Source organism: Rhipicephalus microplus, chromosome 2 (genome assembly GCF_043290135.1).
Source record: "Rhipicephalus microplus isolate Deutch F79 chromosome 2, USDA_Rmic, whole genome shotgun sequence".
Classification (NCBI taxonomy): domain Eukaryota; kingdom Metazoa; phylum Arthropoda; class Arachnida; order Ixodida; family Ixodidae; genus Rhipicephalus; species Rhipicephalus microplus.
This window is the reverse complement of record NC_134701.1, coordinates 165927244-165945632: the sequence shown is the minus strand read 5'-3', so window position 1 is coordinate 165945632 and position 18389 is coordinate 165927244. Positions and strand designations below refer to the sequence as shown.

The 18389-nt window shown below is 45.4% G+C and overlaps 1 protein-coding gene across 4 annotated transcripts in view; it reads left to right on the top strand.

Moving 5' to 3' along the window:
- LOC119170587 (adenylate cyclase type 8) overlaps positions 1-18389 on the top strand; it is a 634357-nt gene that overhangs the window by 520559 nt on the left and 95409 nt on the right. For all 4 annotated transcript variants that reach the window (XM_075887054.1, XM_075887053.1, XM_075887056.1 and 1 more), the window contains exons 2-3: positions 13758-14076; positions 16696-17236. In XM_075887054.1, coding sequence (XP_075743169.1) covers positions 13758-14076; positions 16696-17236 — 860 coding nt within the window. The remainder of the gene's footprint in view (positions 1-13757; positions 14077-16695; positions 17237-18389) is intronic.

The window sequence follows — 18389 nt, the reverse complement described above, 5'->3', positions numbered from 1 at the left end:
TTTCTCCTTGAGAAATATTGGGTTAGCGTAAAATAGGGGGGGGGGGGTAGAGTAGCCTCTCACACTGCGTGTACCCCTCGCGTAACTTGTACGGATGCTCAAGACTGACCGAAACGGCACGTCTCATAAAAGTTAAACCAGTGACGAAAGAACACGTATCGCTTCAATTTGACTTTTATCCTAAACCCAGCCCAAGGAGTTGGTCGTTTCTTGGTTAAAAATTGCTGATCTCGGATTCCGCTAAATTGATATGTGTCTTGCGTGAGCAGGTTCGGGCAAAATGAGACTTCTGCAGCATTTTTATTTATTTTGCTGCCAAAGATTTTAAGAGATCAGAACACGGGTCACGTGCGGTGCCGTAGCTGTCTGCAGCCACCACTGCTGCCGCTGGCACCCGTGTCCGTAACCAGTATCGCAAAAAATAACTGTAAATAAAAGCACTTGGGACTCATTGAGATTTGATCTCGGAACCACTGCATGCCAGCCTTGTATTCTTAACACCCAGTCACGCCATTGCTTGGAACTCGTTTGCGAATTTGCCTTAGCCAGGCTCAATTTTGGCAAAGTAATCGCGTTAATATGAGTAATAAAGCGTTTTAATAAAGCAAAGGAACATTCAGGTGTCACACAACACGATTTGCGTAACGAGAGAGGCATTCAATGCTCCAACCATTAAAAGCGTGTGTTTGATCTCTTATCAACTATGGCGTATACCCACATCAGGCACAATTCTTCATCGTCGTCATTCACTGCATAAAAAAATTGCACAAAATTCCTAGTGAGACGCGTAGCGGATAACACGCTTCTGCGAAGGATAGCGTAGAGTGTGCCGGTCTACTACACCAAAATAATTATTTATGGCATAGTGGGTACACAGCAAGTGTGATTGTAGCAGTTACCAAAAAGGTGTTTAAAGGCTCTGAAAGAACGGTCTCACTATTTTTCTTTATTTTTTTCTGCAAATTTGTTATTGGCATTTCAAATCAGAATTTAATTAAAAGGGTTTTACAAAATTTAATTACAAATTTATTTACAATTACCCCACGCTACCCTACCTGAATGGATGAGGTTGGGCGACGCTTTTTTTGTTATGTAATGAGGTACATGCTTTACATCTTCCCGAAGATCAATTCTAATAACTTAACCAGCTTTCATTGCAGCGGCACATGCAGGTCAGAACAAAATAAGGAAACATACAGACACACAGGGTGCCTTTATTTGTTCTTCATTTTCATTATGTCCTCTCATCTATGTGCGCTACTAACAAATGCACTGAATATGTGCGGTCAACAAGCCGCCCCGTGTTCCTTACCAGATTTTAAGGAAACCTCATCTTCACACGCACTAAGATCCTAATAATTAGTGCAGCATCAGCCGTTTCCTTAGCGTGTAATGGAGAGAAAAACTCAGCCGTCGAGATGTGACGTATTCTTTTGACAGCAAAATTCACTAGCCTCCGAACGAGCTTTATATACTTTTGGAGACGATTTCTTTTGAAATACATTTTATTGTACATCGAAAGATTTTTTTGCCACACATACCTATTCTCTTATCTCAGCGTCTGCACTTACTGTTTTCAGCGCACATGCCGAGTCTTCAGCGCACATGCGGAGAGCGAACGAAATGCGCTGGCTACTTAGTTTACGCTTGCACCGGATGAAAAGCTACTTTATCAAGCCTTTGAAGAGCATACCGGGCTTTATCCAAGGCGCCAGCTGTGTTTTGATTTGGGGCACAATTTAGCTCGGCGCTCTAAAAACAATGGCTAATTTAAAATTTTCCGCCGCGTGCTTTGTGAATATTTACGTTGGCAGAGAAGCACGCCCTCTAAAAAACGCCCTTATTGTTATCGTTTTTCTTTAAGTTATGCTTTGACAGCAACAAGGTGGTATTCTTTCTTGTATTTAAAGTCATTGCAGTATACTTTTTTTTGTAGACTTCTTAGCCAACCCAGTTTTACATGCTGGAAGACGTAAAGCAAGAGCCGCTTACATAGATAAACAGACAAAATATCTGAATACGGCGAGATTTACTGACGCTGCACCATATCAGGTAAATGCAAAGAACATGGTGGCCGTGGTCACAGACCGAAAAGGAAACGTCACAAGTTGTGCCTCCATAGCCCAAGCCTCTATCACAGAAGCGGAAGAGATAGCGATTGCGCTGGCAATCAAGGAGGGCAGGGAGCGAAAAACCCTAATGACAATAATCACAGACTCGAAGGCTGCATGTAGAAATTACGAAAAAGATAGAATATGTATGAAGGCCTTCCAAATTCTAACCAAAGCTCACAAGGACTTCCCAATTGAATACACCCAAACCATTATCTGGGCGCCGGGGCACGAGGGCGTCACCGGGAACCAGTTTGCGGATGAGGCGGCTCGAGGCTTCACAGATTACCGAGCTTCCTTGCACACTGCAATAGAGGATCCAACGCCCCTAGACCCTAGCTTTGGTGCAATTCTTCAGTATTACAGGGACAATAGAAAAGTGTATCCAGCACCGCATAAGAAACTTACAGCAATGGAATCGGTGGCATTACGCAGAATCCAAACAAACACATACACGAACTTACACAGGCTGCATGTATTCTACCCCACAGCATACAAAGATATATGTCCGTGGTGTGGGGCCACACAAACTCTGTTTCACATCACGTGGGAGTGTACGCATCATAATGAAGAACACCACAACATGAACAACACAGAGGAACAATGGGAGGCGCTGCTGTCCAGCTCGGCCATTGTTGATCAGCGCTGGCTGGTCCAACGGGTAGAGATGATGGCTAGGGCCAGCGGAGCCCTGGAATAGGGGCCCGACCATTTGGAATGCTCCGCGTTATGCGCAAATAAAGTTTTCTCTCTCTCTCTTCTTAGCCACCGTTATGTACAACGTGGTTTTATTGTCAAAGAAAAGAAGAAGAAAAAAAAGCTAGCCGTGCAAATCGTGCACGTTAGCGTAACACGTGCCACAGAATTTGTGGTTGTACGACGCTGTGGTCCGCAAAGGTACTGGTTTTGAGGGAAGATAATAGACCGCAGGGGCGGGTTTCCGCTCACACACTAGCGCTATGGGGAATGACAACTCAGATGATATTCAAACGAAGAATAAAAATATAACCAGTAATAAAATCATGCCTCAAACTTCTTTGCAATACAATGAATGTTCGAGATAACTTGTCGCATGACACCCTTTGTTTCCGGAACCAAGTGAGTGAGCGAGTAAGTTTATTCAGTTCCTGCAGGTTAGCGGGCTGCATTGCCACTTTGGAGTCGGCCGAGAGACGTCGTCTCTTAGCAGCTTTTCGGCCTGCTGCATCGCACAAAGTTGAGTCTCTAAGGATGAGCTCAGCAAAGCGGTCCGCCAACGCTCGCGAAGGTCCTCATTAGATGCCGCGTCTCTCAATATGTCAGTTAGTGCTGAACACTCTTCGAAAACATACTAGCCGTTTGGTAGCATGTGTTTCTCAGCTGGCGACCGCTTCTTCGCAGAGCTGATAGACGAGCGGACAAGACGACGGGGAGTTAAGGCAACATTTATACACAGCATAGAAATAGCGGCGCTACATATTCGGCACTGGGGCCGACAGCTTAGCGACTCGAAAAGCCGAGATGTCTTCTCTCTGACGCATACGTCGGCTGCTTGTCGACGCGCCGCTTGGCTTTCTTTATAGGTTCCGGGTGATGCCTTACGTCACCAATGTCCAATCGGAACCGTCACTGGTGGTGTCAGCTTCCTCAAATCGGGAACCGCTGCTGGGCGACGTCATGATCCTCCAATACGGAGCCGCTGCGCCGCGTTGCACCCAAGGACGAGTGATGTTGTCACGCTTTGCGTGAGACTCACCAGACTAGATGGCGCCGATTGCTTTATCGGGCTGCTATCGGACCCGTGGGCTGATTGAGCTCGCCGTGCGTTGCGTAAGACAGACCGCTTGATAACGTCGTTGAGTTTATGGCGTCAGGTGGGCTCGCTTGCTGGCCTTGACACAGATTGCTTTTGCAGAGGCAATGACGTTCGGTCAGGACTTTCAGGCGTAGTAGCACCCCCGCCACCAGACAATGCGCCGGAAAGACGAGCTGCTATTGCGTGGCTCGGACGTCCGGGCGTGCTTGTTCGCCGACGACGATGATGGTAAACGACATTATCGAACACGATAATTATGACACGGAAGTCATTAACGGTACAATTCACGTCCGCCTAGTTACGTTGTGCTAATTTTAAAGTGACATATCAAGCTTCCTCGTTCGTGCTTCACATATCATCAATTACCACTGGACGTGACGTCTGGCCATTTTTTCAACATCAATACCAAGTAGTGCGACTCTCGACCCTTTTGCTAACCGTATATACCTGAAGCGATTCACCGCTAGTGCACTCGACATTATATAAACATTGTCCAAACAAGCCCAATCCTACCTTCGCGGAAGCTGAGTGACAAGAGCGTCGGAAGGCTGGTCTGCGCAGCTCATGGCCCGAGGACCAACTCCGGATAGTGGGTTGGGCCATAGGGGTCGCGGAAGCGCAAGGACTTTCAGCCACCTAGAGTAATCGTGTCTTTAAAGCGAAAACTGTTATGAGATCACAGGTCGCATGCGCCGTGGTTGTCCGGCGCCGCCTGTAGTGTCCGTATCTAATATCGCCAGAAAGAAGAAAATCGAAGCTAAGTAAAGAGAAAACACCATGGCCAGAGTGGCACTCGTACCCGGTTCCCGTATGTGTAAGTCCAGCATATTCAACCACCAAGCCACGCCCATGCCCGAAACTTTCTTCTAAACTGACCTTAGGCAGGCTTCATGTCATGGCAAAAATTTCGCGCTACTATGAGTAATAAAGCGTTTCAGAACAGCAAAAGAGCAACCAGGTGTCGCACAATGCGAATTGCGTAACGAGTGTGGTAGCCGAATGCAGCAATCTATTACAAATGCCCCAGGCACTGTTCTTCATTGTCTTCAGCCACAGATTAAACAAAATTGCACAATACTTCTTGCAAGTGTGTAGCGGATGCCACGCTCCTCCGAAAAATAACTAAGGACGGCACAACGAATGTCGGCCTATTACACAAAATTATGTTTTGGGTACCCTGCAAGTGTGCTCGTAGAAGATACCCAAGTAGGATTTAAAAAAAAAAAACTCAAGGACGGCAACTCTTCCAGCTTTCGCTCTGACTGAGTTGCGCGGTCCCCGCAGGCCTGGCGGTTTTTTTCTCTTCCCTGACCCCTTACCTTTCACCTGACCCATTTTTGGTAACAATAAAGTTGCATCCTCCTCCTCCTCCTCCTCCTCCTCCTCCTCAAAATTCTGGATGTTCGTTATAAAGAAGACCTAACACCGGCAAGATATTCCTTCATTCCACGTCAGCGTCCGATTGCAAGCTCGAAATAAAAGAACGGTGATCTTTGCTGTCCGATGACAAGGTTTCTCCTTTTTTTCTATGATTTCATTTAAATAAAGTATACACTATTTTTTGTTTTCTGCGTTTTTCTTGCATATGGCAACCAACACACCACACCTAACTTTATACGCGTAAATGCAAATGATTAACGTTGACTACAAAATGTAAAAGTAAGTTATTGTATCGATTTACGCCTATTCATTTACTCTTTATTATTTTAGTGTGACAATAAGCTTTCCCTGTCTCTGCACCCGTGTGAACTTGTTATCACTGGACATATAAATGCATGCAGTCTCGATCAGTGCACGTACAGGATAGGTCCAATGTTCGCAGGCCATGCTGTCACAGAAATACACGGCATATTGGCCGGCAAGCATGTATGCAGTATCACTGTACAGTGAATTGTTGTGGCTTAAGATGCGTGATAGCTTGCGCCGGTGTTCTGTACTGTTTGTTCGGAAACAATGTTTGACGATTTAGAACACTGTGTGTATTCTACTATGGAGAGTGGCAAGCTGCCCCTGACAAGGCGGTGGTTTAAATTGTTAGCTCCTCTGAAAATTATGACGATGCTCTCGAAACAAACAACAAACCTCAGTTTGCTATTCACGCAAGACTCTACACATTTGTAGTATTGCAGTATATAGCCTACAGTATGGTATCGGTAGGAAACGCGCGTCTCTACATTTATAGAGCAAAATATACATCGTTCGTGCCAGCTCTAACTTTTGTGCGTTGTCGGTCTACGGGAATGTATGCGCTCTTAGCCTAGGACACACCAAATGCATTCGGCAAATATTACCAGCACTGCACTCAAACGAAGTATGCTCGCAGAACGAGAGGCAACTCCTGTAGCTATAGGGGCAGTATGAAAACTCCGTCGCACCGATAGAAACAATCTGTTTCCATCCCTTGAAGCTTGAGGGAACATTGCAGCTCGATAGTGAAAAGGAACACATCCGTAGGGATATAAAGAATGTCAAGTCATTATATATTTTTTCGTGGTCCTGGTTTAAACGCTGCTGCGATTTCAGCAAAACAGTATGTCGTGCGGGAATCAGCGAGAAATATCGTTCTGTCACACAGAATTGGCGCATCGTGCTCCACGAAGGCGTCTAGGGCGTGAACGAGACTACTACCATCGTGAATGATCGCAGCGCCTCCATTACATCTTCCCCTCGTGCTTAGTGGAGTCCCGTGGGCATCCGGGTATTCGACATGATGCGTATTACGGCAGTATTAACAGCACACGCGGGCGAGAAGCCATTACGTAAGTGAAACCGAGAGACGTTTCGAGAAAGAGACGTTTCGTTTGAATGATCCTTCAGTTAATTTTGTACGTTTGAATTTTGTAAGTAACGTATGAATCAGTCTAACGAATGCTGTAATGACAGTCGGAAGGCACTATTTCTGTTCTTTGCTATCCGTGCCCATTTTCTAGAGTTTTTTTTTGCGGCATGGTTTTACAAGTTAACCGAAGCTTTGGTCTTGCCAAAGATGACATATAAGAGAATGAAGCAGTCGCTAACATTGTGACATGTACCTGTAACAACTTCTAAAAAGGGGACCCTTTTTACAGTGAACCCTGTTATGAGGTCACAACAACAATGCCGTACTTGTCCGCGCCACCGCTGTGTTGCCGCCCGTAACCACTAACGCACGCAAGAGAGAGAGAGAGAGAAAGAAAGAGAAAAAGCTTTTGTCCTCTGCGCAGCCGTCACGTATTCTACTAAAGCCATTCCGGTGCTTCATACTCGTTTACAAAAACGCAAAAATGCTTTATCCACGTTCATGTCAGATTGAGAATCACGTTAATATATGTAATACAGCGTGGTGAAATATTGAAATAATACTCGGGCGTCACACAGCACGAGTGACATAAGTGCGTAGTTGAGTGCATTAACCATTTTCCAAAAAGTCGGCCATAACTATTTATTCTGATCGTTCCCAGCATCAATAAGGCACATGTAATACCTTAGAGATGTGTAGCGGCTAACACTCCTCTCCGCAGAATGGCGAATATTGGCATAATGGATGCTTCCCTACTTTACCAGAATTTTTATGACATACGGTGAAGTAGCCCACAAGATACGGTAGCCCACAAGATTCTCCATGACTTAGGAGCCAAGGAATCACGTTAACATGCGTCATATAGCGGGGTAGGAAAGGGCATATAATGACCGGGTATGAAACAATGCGAATTGCTTATCTAGAAAATCGCTTAAAGCATGAAACCTGTTCCGAAAGGCTCAGCCATGATTTTTGATCGTCATCAGCCGCAGCATGAGCACGGTGCATATAATGCCGAAAAATATGATCATGTGCTCCATGGACAAAACTCTAGGGCGTTTCTATTGCCATTTACGAAACACATTGCTATCTATCTATCTATCTATCTATCTATCTATCTATCTATCTATCTATCTATCTATCTATCTATCTATCTATCTATCTATCTATCTATCTATCTATCTATCTATCTATCTATCTATCTATCTATCTATCTATCTATCTATCTATCTATCTATCTATCTATCTATACTGATATTTTGTATGTAATATTGCACATTCGTTGGCGTCAAATACAACGGGCCTGTTCATGCTGCTAATGCTTAAATGGTCTTCAACGAGATAATTTCACACAATGATATGGCGCTGGTGTCACTCACGAATGGGCGGTATTGCCCCGCCGCGGTGGTCTAGTGGCTAAGGTACTCGGCTGCTGACCCGCAGCTCGCGGCATGAAATCCCGGCTGCGGCGGCTGCATTTCCGATGGAGGCGGAAATGTTGTAGGCCCGTGTGCTCAGATTTGGGTGCACGTTAAAGAACCCCAGGTGGTCGAAATTTCCGGAGCCCTCCACTACGGCGTCTCTCATAATCATATGGTGGTTTTGGGACGTTAAACCCCACAAATCAATCAATGGGCGGTATTACACTATCCTACACAATTAAATTTTGTTTACAGAATGAAGCCCTGATAAATCGCCAGTTAGCTGAAATCTATTAATGCAATCGCGTTAGAGAGCTTGTTTCGCAGAAATTTCGGCGTCGAAGTCGTTGGTTGTGAGCGAAACGTCTTCATTCTATATGTGACCTAAAAATCGAGAATGATTCAAATAAAATACATAAATATTTATAAATCCTGAAGCAGAGAGGGGAACAAAGCAGTGGTGTTAGGGTCCGAGTGGGGATTGAACCGTAGTTGTTTGCATAGCAAGAGAATGTTCTACCATATGAACACGCCTCTGTGTGTTTTGTGTTTTTTTTTTTCATTTATTGTTTGGCGACGCCTCTGCTTGTGAAAACAGTGAAAGGAGCTTCCTCTGCTTAGAAATGCAGTGGAAGTAGCTCTCACGCTTCACAAACACACACGTCCTGCATGCATGCTTCACAATGGAACATGAAATGTTGCAGTGATAATGCGTGGCACAAGCACCCATTGGCGATGCGCGTCAGCATATGTGACTATCATAATGGCTCCATGGTTGACAGCTATTACTCCACAACAAAAAGCACACACGCTAATGCGCCCATTCCCTGCATAGTAAATTCTAAAACGTTTCACGTGCTAAGCGTTTGAAGTAGGCCCTAGAAACAGGATGTCGCAATCGTGCTCAACTCCTAAAGGCGAAGTTTGAGACCCCTAATTTTTTTATATCCTCACCAATCTAAATCTAACATGCCTTGAGAAAACGTCGAGACCATCAGAATGTGTGTCACCACCTCAGAAAATAGTGCCACGGCGCCAACTCATCTTTTCCTGCACAGTACACCATTCCCTCTAGCACCCCTTCATTAATGGACATCCCTCCAAGCACCACACTGTCATCGCAGAGCCTTAAGCTGGAGCGGCGATTGTGCACCGTGTTTCCAAGCCCGAAGAGCGCACCGAAATCGCGTGCCGGGCCCTCACTTGAGTGCTTTCTCTTTACGCGACTCGACCGCCTTCTCTCTCCACCTCTGAAACGAAAAAAAACACCCTCGGAATGCCGATGCGGTGGAGTGCGCTTTCGGGAAACTCATTAAATGCTCCTCTCCTTCGCGCTCAAACCGCAGTTCCGAGTGTGTGCTTTCCACCGCTATTCGCTAGGGTCTTCAGGGAATGCGGCATGCAACGGATGCACCAGATCATTGCTGAACCGTTGTCTACGTGTTGGTTCTGTAGTAGCTGTTTAAGACTGGTCTTTGGAACTGGTTCACCTCCCTGTGTTCCCGCTTGTCTCATCCTTCCTTCCTTCCTTCCTTCCTTCCTTCCTTCCTTCCTTCCTTCCTTCCTTCCTTCCTTCCTTCCTTCTTTCCTTTCCTCTCTCCCTTCCTCCTTCCTTCCTGGTGATAATACCAGTACACGACTACCGGCGAGACCTGTTTAATGGTAATCTAACTATTCGAGCATTTTAATAGTAATCTAATTTTCCAGTATGTCTAATAGTAATCCAATTATTCGAGCACGTTCCCATATAATCGCCAGATAACCACTTTACCTTCACTGCCCCCTCGTTTTTTCTTACATTGCACGATACTTAATGTTATTTTTCTCCATGGATCGCGTAATGTAACGACAGCCCGAAAATGTGCGTTTAGCCGACCGTTTATTTTGAAAAGAAATTAAGGAACAATATCTCTTGTTGCTGTTATTCTTCGTCCGCTTCTGTGATCCTCAAAACTGAACTCCTGCCCTGTAGTTACAAATAACATTATTTTTGTTTTGTTTATCTCACGTGGATAGTACGGAAAGAACTAGGCTGCAGGACATTTCTGAATGGGGATTCCAGTGAAAGTAGGTGTAGTATATTTCGCATTGACCAGAATGAAAGTAAAATATAAGTAAAGTTCTTCTTACCAGCTTGTAGAATTCACCCGCTTTGAGGTAAATGTCAGGTCTAAGGAGTGATGAGGGTGACTTAAGTTTATACGGTGCAAGACAGTTCCCTCTAAAGAGTAGTGAAGCGCTGATTACAATTCAAAGCATGCACATACTTTGAATGTGTATCCCCTTAAAAAAATTTCACGTGATGCCGTAGGGGAAACCTGTATGCAAGATAAATAAGTCATCAATACTTCTAGTTAAACCGAAAGGTGCTCTTGGTTTTGAAGTACTAATGACCCCGAACCCTAATACAGTTTTCCCTGGTATACTGGTCATATATGTCAACTCTAATTTTGTCACATGTAAAGCGCGCATTTAATATTCTTCATGCGCTTCAGAAGTCCACATAATCAAATTCCAATCAATGTACAGCTTCGGGTCTTTTTGCAGTTGTCGTTGAAAGTACACGGTTTGATCACAGGCAGTGCGGCGCCATGACAACCGCCTTAATCTGACAGGACTGGCTGATATGTGCGCGCGCAGTAACGAGCACGCCTGGCTGCCGACGATACATTGCTAACATGCATCGTTCGAACTTGTGAAGTGTCTGTCCGTTCCTGAAACAGAGTTAGGAAGCAGTTTCTACCAAGTTAGTGTTGTACGCAGCTCCCTACGCGTCAACTACTGACTTTATTGTCGCCCGTCACCAATTTACATTATTGACATCATTATCACTCCCGACTCTATGTGTCAAGCTTTTCAGATGAGTCAGCGACACATTCATCGGATACGCGAGAACCTACAACGCTCGGCTTCCAATTTATAGGCTCCCGGAAGCTCTAGCTATAAAATAATCGAAAAGAAGAAACTGTCAGAGGCGCTTGTTTGTTACAGCTGAACGCGGGAACGTTAACACGTGTCCGGTGCGCAACAGAGCTGCCAGTATCCGGGTTTCCACACACCCAAGCGAACAAAGTGTGTCATATCGTTCTTTTTTTCTTCTTTTGACGTGGCTCGCGCGTTGTTAGGGATAAAATACGGTCGCTCTGGCTGGCGTCGCAATTTGCAATCTCGCGGCGGAAGTAAAAGGTGGGCCAGAAGTAAAACGCGAGAGGCGCACTGAAACAGGCTTTCCGCCATCATTTGGTGAGTTGGTGTTTCGCCATACGAAGTGCTAACCCATGAAAGCGGCGAAAAAAAAAACAGTTGCCATTAGTCACAAACTGTTGCCTTCTCCGTAAAGTATGCGTGATAACTACAGACAGAATTTATAGGCAGTAGCACCGCCGTGGTGGTCTAGTGGTTAAGGTACTCGACTGCTAACCCGCAGGTCTCAGGATCGAATTTCATATGCGGCAGATGCATTTTCGATGAAGGCGAGAACGCTGTAGGCCTGCGTTCTCAGATCTGGGTGCATGTTAAAAAACCTCAGGTGGTCGAAATGTTTAGATCCCTTCACAACGGCGTCTCTCATAATCCTATGATGGTTTTGGGACGTCGAACCACATGTATCAATCAATTTCTAGGCAACAAAAAGCGTGTTTTGGGCACTAGATGGCAGCCATAATAAGGCTTTAGGCCTGCGTAATTGTACATGTAAGTACAATATGTTTTAACATAAATATAAATGTTTACAACCAAAGACTTGAATAACCTGCGACTTCGATATGAAATAAAAAATCTTGTATAGGCAATGATAAAGAAGGCTCCACAGTTAAATCAGCCACGCAATATACCTTTGTCCCACGCACTTCACATAACGCGGTCGCTTCGTTTTATAGAGACGGACAGGTGGCTACACGTACGGACATATGGGCGGATGAATGGACAAATAGACGGATGGTGCAGCTGCTTTTTTTTCGAGCTGTTTTGATGGTGTTTTGATAAAAGAGTGGACGCAGGAACATCAATGCATGGTGGACAAAGTGAACCTCTAAGGAGTTTCTCCCCGCGAAGGAAGGAAGAGACAACAACAAACAATATTATTCCCTTCAATAAGACAAATAAATGATACTAGGCTTGCATTATTGCACTTCTGAAAGTCACTTATGTCTGAAACGTTACTGTATAAAAAAGGTAGAATTATTGAACTGGTCACTGCATGCAATAAAACGAGTCATGTAATTGCTGTTATTACTTTGTTATCATCCAGGTAATTTAACTTGCGACCTGCGACAGGTGACATTTTTAGCCGCTTTGTAACTTTCATCTATAGCAGCATTTTCTACGACTTTCCTAGCCCATACGAAGAACTGGTATTTGAGATAGCTGAAACGATTCACCATTTTGTTGAGAAAGGACATTAAATATGCTTTCAATGGCTTTGAAGTTACTGTGAAATAATTGGCAATGAACGGGCCGATCGAACTGCCCGTTCTGCTTATACTAAAAACGATCAAATATCAATTCCGCTCTCCACAACTGACGCTGCACGGAAACTCCGCATGCTTGCTCGCAAGCGCACCACGTCACAATGGAACGAGTCAGATTTCATCCAAGCACGGTTAGGTACTTTCAACCCAACCCTCAGTCTTTGAATTCCTCTAGAACTTTGCCGACGAGACGCTACTATGCTGTGCAGAATATGGTTGTGTGTCGCATTTAGCAATGCGTACGCGCTCCGCATAAGTAAGACTGACCGTGTGGCATGCGACCATTCCAGCAGTGATGAAACAACTTGACACATTCTGCGTGGATGTCCACAATACTGCTCGCAGAGACAGTGACTCTGCAATGCACTAGACGAAATGGGCAACCAGACTGTTTCGGAAGAAGAATCCTGCGCTACCGACAGGACTTTATGACGCAGAAGAAGCCTATGAAGGCACTCCTGCGCTTCTTGCGTTGAACCGGCCAATCGAAACGACTGTGATCGGAACACTTTGCATGCGTTCACATGTAGATTTTTTTTGTAATTTATTTTATATCTCTCTATCTCTACCTCTTTCCGACCCTTATTTCCCCATTCCCCACCCCTGTATAGGATAGCAAACCAGTTCTTCTAGATTAACCTCCATGTCTCTTCCTTTTACTTACTTCTCTCTCTACGACCGTCTACTCTTCAACGGCATAGTGTGAACTGAATCAGACGTGACCTTAAAAATTACGAAGCATGTCCTGCCATCAGCATACGATGAAGAGAAGCTTGCCTTTAGAAAACTATTAAGACTTCTTTACAAACAAACTAGCAACAGAAGAAGATTGTTGCATTGTCGCTTCAATATGTTGCAATGTAGCATCCAAGGCTACGAATTCATCGCCGCGCTTCTTTACAGCACAGCTAAGATACAAGAATGCTTTTGATAAACTGGACGACGAGATTTTTCTTCTGTGCGTGTGTCTGCGCAAAGTAGGAAAGCCTCGTCTCTCCCTGATCTTTCAATTCATTTTTCTCTTTCTTTGTGCAAGGTACTCTATCTGGCTATAGCTAAGTTAATTCTCCGTTTTTCGCGGACGCCTCGCTAGTGCTACTTCTATTGACTACAACCTTCTCAACGTATACCTTCAACTTTCTCGTGCTGATAGCAGTGTGAATTGTATTCTTTATTTTGCAGTGTCCGCTCGACGTACTTGTGGTTCAAGGCGCTCCGGCGCATCCAGGACTCGTGGTCGACCCAGCCACCCGGCGGTCCGTGCCATGGCGTGCAGCCGCTGGGCACTGTGTCGCTGTCGGTGAGCAACCGGGACGGCCGCTTTGCGCCCATGTCCATCGTAGGTTGCAATGGCTCGTCCAGCGTGCAGCCGGCCGACCAGGAGCTGCTACAGTTCCCCGACGGACAGACCGCCAAGCTGTGGCGCACTGGGAACCCGAATGCCAACTCAGTCATCATCTCCGTCTCGCCGGCACGATCAGAGTCCAACGGATCATTTTATGTACGTCGGCAAGCGGCATTGGCCAGCCTTATTTCGTGTACCATCTTCAACTAAATCTCTCAGGTAGTGCCCTCTCAGAAGCCCTAAAAGCTATCATAGCGATTGCCTGTATTGATAAGATGTTGGAACAGACAGACGAAGGTCCCATGCAGGTAGTGATAAAGCCAGCATGTATAATGTGCCTAGCATTGCTATTTGAACGCCCAACATCATACTGCTCGCATGCAGGCAATATGATGTTTTTGTGACCGTATACTCATGACGCAAGAAGTTTTTTTTAATTAAACCCTTCGATAATACCTTGAAAAAGTGTTGCAAGACCCTTTTACAGGAACTGCACTAAAATTGAACTTGTTAAGCTTGTTGATAGCTCGAACAGTTTGGCTAACTGTAGAAGTCTGTAATATGGCACCACCAAAAAAGGAACACGTAAAGAACATGAAAAAAGAAACAACGTCCTGTGTAGCTGCAACATTGCGTGTACTGACGTGCCCCATTTTTTTCTTCCGAGCAAGTTGAAAACTTGGGAGATGACTGTTAGGCGATATTTATAGTGACCACGTGGGGACTCCAGCAGAGATTTTCATCAATGGTGACTCCCAAAAACCTGCGTGTGCAGGTGTAGGAGATAATTTGTCCATTGATGGCGATCAAATATGATGTCATTTCTGTGAATGGAACCAACGCCGATTTGTGTGGAAAAATGTCAAGGCTTTATTCTCTAAGGTACGTCGAAATAGAGTTCGCAGCTTTCTGAAGCTTCGCACGTATCTGCGGACGTGTTACACCAGATGTCCAAACACCGATATCGTCTGCATAGATGATATCTGCACTGACTCTGGCATAGTTTCCACGAGGCCGATCATAACAAAACAATAGTGCGGTGCTCAATAAACAACCTTGAGCAACATCACGGTGTATGTGATGCTCATATGGCAGCCCATCATCAGTTTCCATAAACACTGATCTCATATGAACATAGCAGCAGATCTAGCGGTTCACTCACCTACCCGACCCAAGTGACTCAAAGGCGTCAAATATGGCTTCGTGAGAGAGATTGTCACATGCTTCTTTGACATCCTAAAACAATGCTACAGATAGCTGTCGGTTCATTTTCTGGTGTTGTAAGCATGTCACCAGGTCAATGACATTGTCAATGGAGCTTCAAAGACTACTAGAGCCAGCCATGGTGTCTGGATAGACTTTGTATTGTTCTAAGAACCACTCGAGTCTGGCAAGAATCATTTGCTGCATCAGCTCCCACGCAACTGTAGCCAGCGCTATTGGTCGGTATGAGGTCAGCTTCAGAGGTGATTTCCCAGGTTTAAAAATTAGCACCAAACGGCTTCTTTTCCATTCTCTAGGGAGAGCTCCAGTTCGCCAAGACTCCTTAAACCCGTCCAGTAAAGCACTATAGTACACGTGCGCAATCAGCAAGGTTGCACAATAGGCGGTATGATATACCATCTGGCCCAGGCGACAACGATGGATTACAAAAGCAAGAGCTGCGTCCAGTTCTTTATTGAAAAAGCCGGGTCCCTGCATCGATCAAGGGGGTGTGGTGTGTTAGCAGCCGTAAGGACTCTTGTGCAACGTGATGGGCCTGCACTCTTCCTACAAAAATCTTCCGCTATCTCGATGTCCTTTCTACGTGTGTGCGGGCGTAAGGAGACTAAGCCACGTAACCCTTTGTGGGACTTTCTCCAAGTTATAATTAAACGGAATATCCCACTGAAAAATCTTCATGTCCCCATCATATTTCATTGCTGTTTTTCCTCTCATCATAGTAGTTGACCAGGGCGTAGTGTACATATAGCTCAGGCCAACCTCTCCGTCTTCTGACACGTTGCCTCTCTTGTACTGAGCAGACCTACAGTGCAGTGTTACACTGCGTTTCATAGACAACTTCACATACAGTGATATTCCGTACTACGCCGAAAAGTGCCCATTGGGAGACATGAAAATTCCCTATTTCGGCTATTTTTCCTGCAAATGTCGACTAAACTTTCAGCGAAATTTCCTGCACAACAGTACGAATTTCTGCCTCTCTCCACGCGCACACATGCTATAAATACACGTGTGTCACGTACTGGCGACTTTTGAAATCAAGACTAGCCCCTCTAATGCTGCACAACAAAAAATGACTTTATAAATTCATATACTTTTAGTATACCGCACATTGTGGACTTCACGTTTAACACCAATAGTGAACTAGAAATCACGTAAATTTCAGAAAAAATTCGGAAAGGCTATGCTTGCATGGTGAATGCGACAGAACCGAATACAGCAGAAGAAGCGGCACTGTGACCGCTAATTATCGGTCGTCATAGAAGAATTGACCCATTCCAGAAATTTCTTGCATTATAGTGAAGATTCCCTTTTTTCCTACAGCTCAAAATTACAAATGAAAATTCCCTGAAAAAGGAAGAATTCTTTGCACGGAACATCACTGTTCGCATAACCCCTTAGCGAAGAACTTGCATGCCTTGTGGTTATCAGATGTGAAGCGAATTGACACATTTCACTCTCCTCCCTTTTTAAAACCAAACTCTACCAAGTGTAAATACTTCCGCTTAATATGTCGCTCCCTGCAGCCTCTATTTCATTTCTACTTTGCAGGACAGCACCAGCACTGCTGTAGCAGTAGCTACGCCGGCTGGCTTCAGGTCGGTTGCGGGATCCTTTGACGATGGTGCCGACAACAACAACATCGCGGACGGGACCGGCGGGCGTCCGTGCGAAGGAGGGCCACCCGGCTCCGGAGAGGGCGGAAATGGCCGTGCTGATGGTACGGGTGGTGGCATGCAACAGCACTTCAAAAAGGGCTTCCGGTTCGGTGGCTTCACCTTTCCTCGACTGACCAACAGCTTCCGTGACGACCGTCTTGAGATCGCCTACCAGCGCTACTCGCACCGACAGCGCCGGCGAGCTCTCCTCATAGTCAACCTCATCGACGTATTTCTCAAACTCGCGCTTCTTGTGGCCTTCTTTGCATCGGGATGGGGCGACGACCCGGAAATGACTCAGTGCGCCCTGCTGCGATACCTTCCATGGGTGCTAGTCAATGTGCTTCTCAGCCTGCTCACGTGCTGGAAGTTCTTCGCCAACAACTATCTGCACTGGGGTGCAGTTCTGATCTGGATTGCTCTCAACGCTCAAGGTGAGACTTGACACCTTGGGGATTATCACACGTGAGAGGTTCACACAAACATAACAACTAATGAAGGGCAGACAGGCTAGCCACGCGAGACAGAAATAGGTGGTGGTCGAGGAGAAATGTTGAAGTGCTTTTTCAATATGCTTCTGACCAGAGGTCCCTCCCAAGTGTCATGGCATATATGTAGGATTAAGATTTTAGATTCCGTAGCAGGGAGACATATTGAGAGGAGAGAAAAAAGCAATGGCTTGACCTCCAGTTTGTGGTGATGTGGATTTGTTGAAGTTTCGGGAGAGAAAGAAAGAGAGCGATCAAAGTGAGAGAGAGGTAGAGAGGTGAACAGGAATTACAACATTAGGTTTGCTGCCCTACGCAAAGAGAGAAGGAACACGAAAAAAGTGCGAAAATGGCGGGTAGCAGAATGCTGCAGAAACATACGAAAAGTTGCTTTGCAGTAGTACTTTATTTTATCTGATACACCAGTGTTCCGCAATTATTTAAACGTCACAATAATACCTCTCTGGTACGGGGGCAGTTTTGTTCTTCACTCTAGTGCTGACTGTTCCGACAGGCGCCTGTCGTCAATAAAAGTCGACGCAGCCACTATAGCGGTAGACTGTGCGTGCTTACTGAGGACAGACATAAGGAACGTGTTTTATTGCCTCTTAGCCGCTGCAGTGAGTGCAGGACGCGCTGTCTCCCATCAGTGTGCTGCCTCAGGTAAGCTCTAATTTGCCCTGCTTAAGACACAAATCAGAGCACAGCTCATGTTAGGTTTGTGAACCTTTGATTGGAGACTTCCTAGCCTCACGAGGCTTCAGTTAGGAAGATATTTTGTCTGGCAGGCCTAATTTTTAATTGACGTTAGCGCCAATGGCAGCCTATCCTAAATTTGAAGAAACCGGAGAGAGCTTTCTGGGACTGCCTGTTGTTACAAGATGATTCTGCCTCCACCTAACACAAGAAATATACCATTGAATATGAAGCTTCGTTAAACTAGGTATAATGCATTGATCAGCCCGCACTGTTCACCCGGAGACGTGACTTGAGACGAAATTGGAGAAAGTGGATAGTTTACTCTGCAGACGCGGAGATCATGTGGGTGCATTGCACACTTGTGGCAGGCTCGCTTAAAATTATCAACGTCTGCAATGTA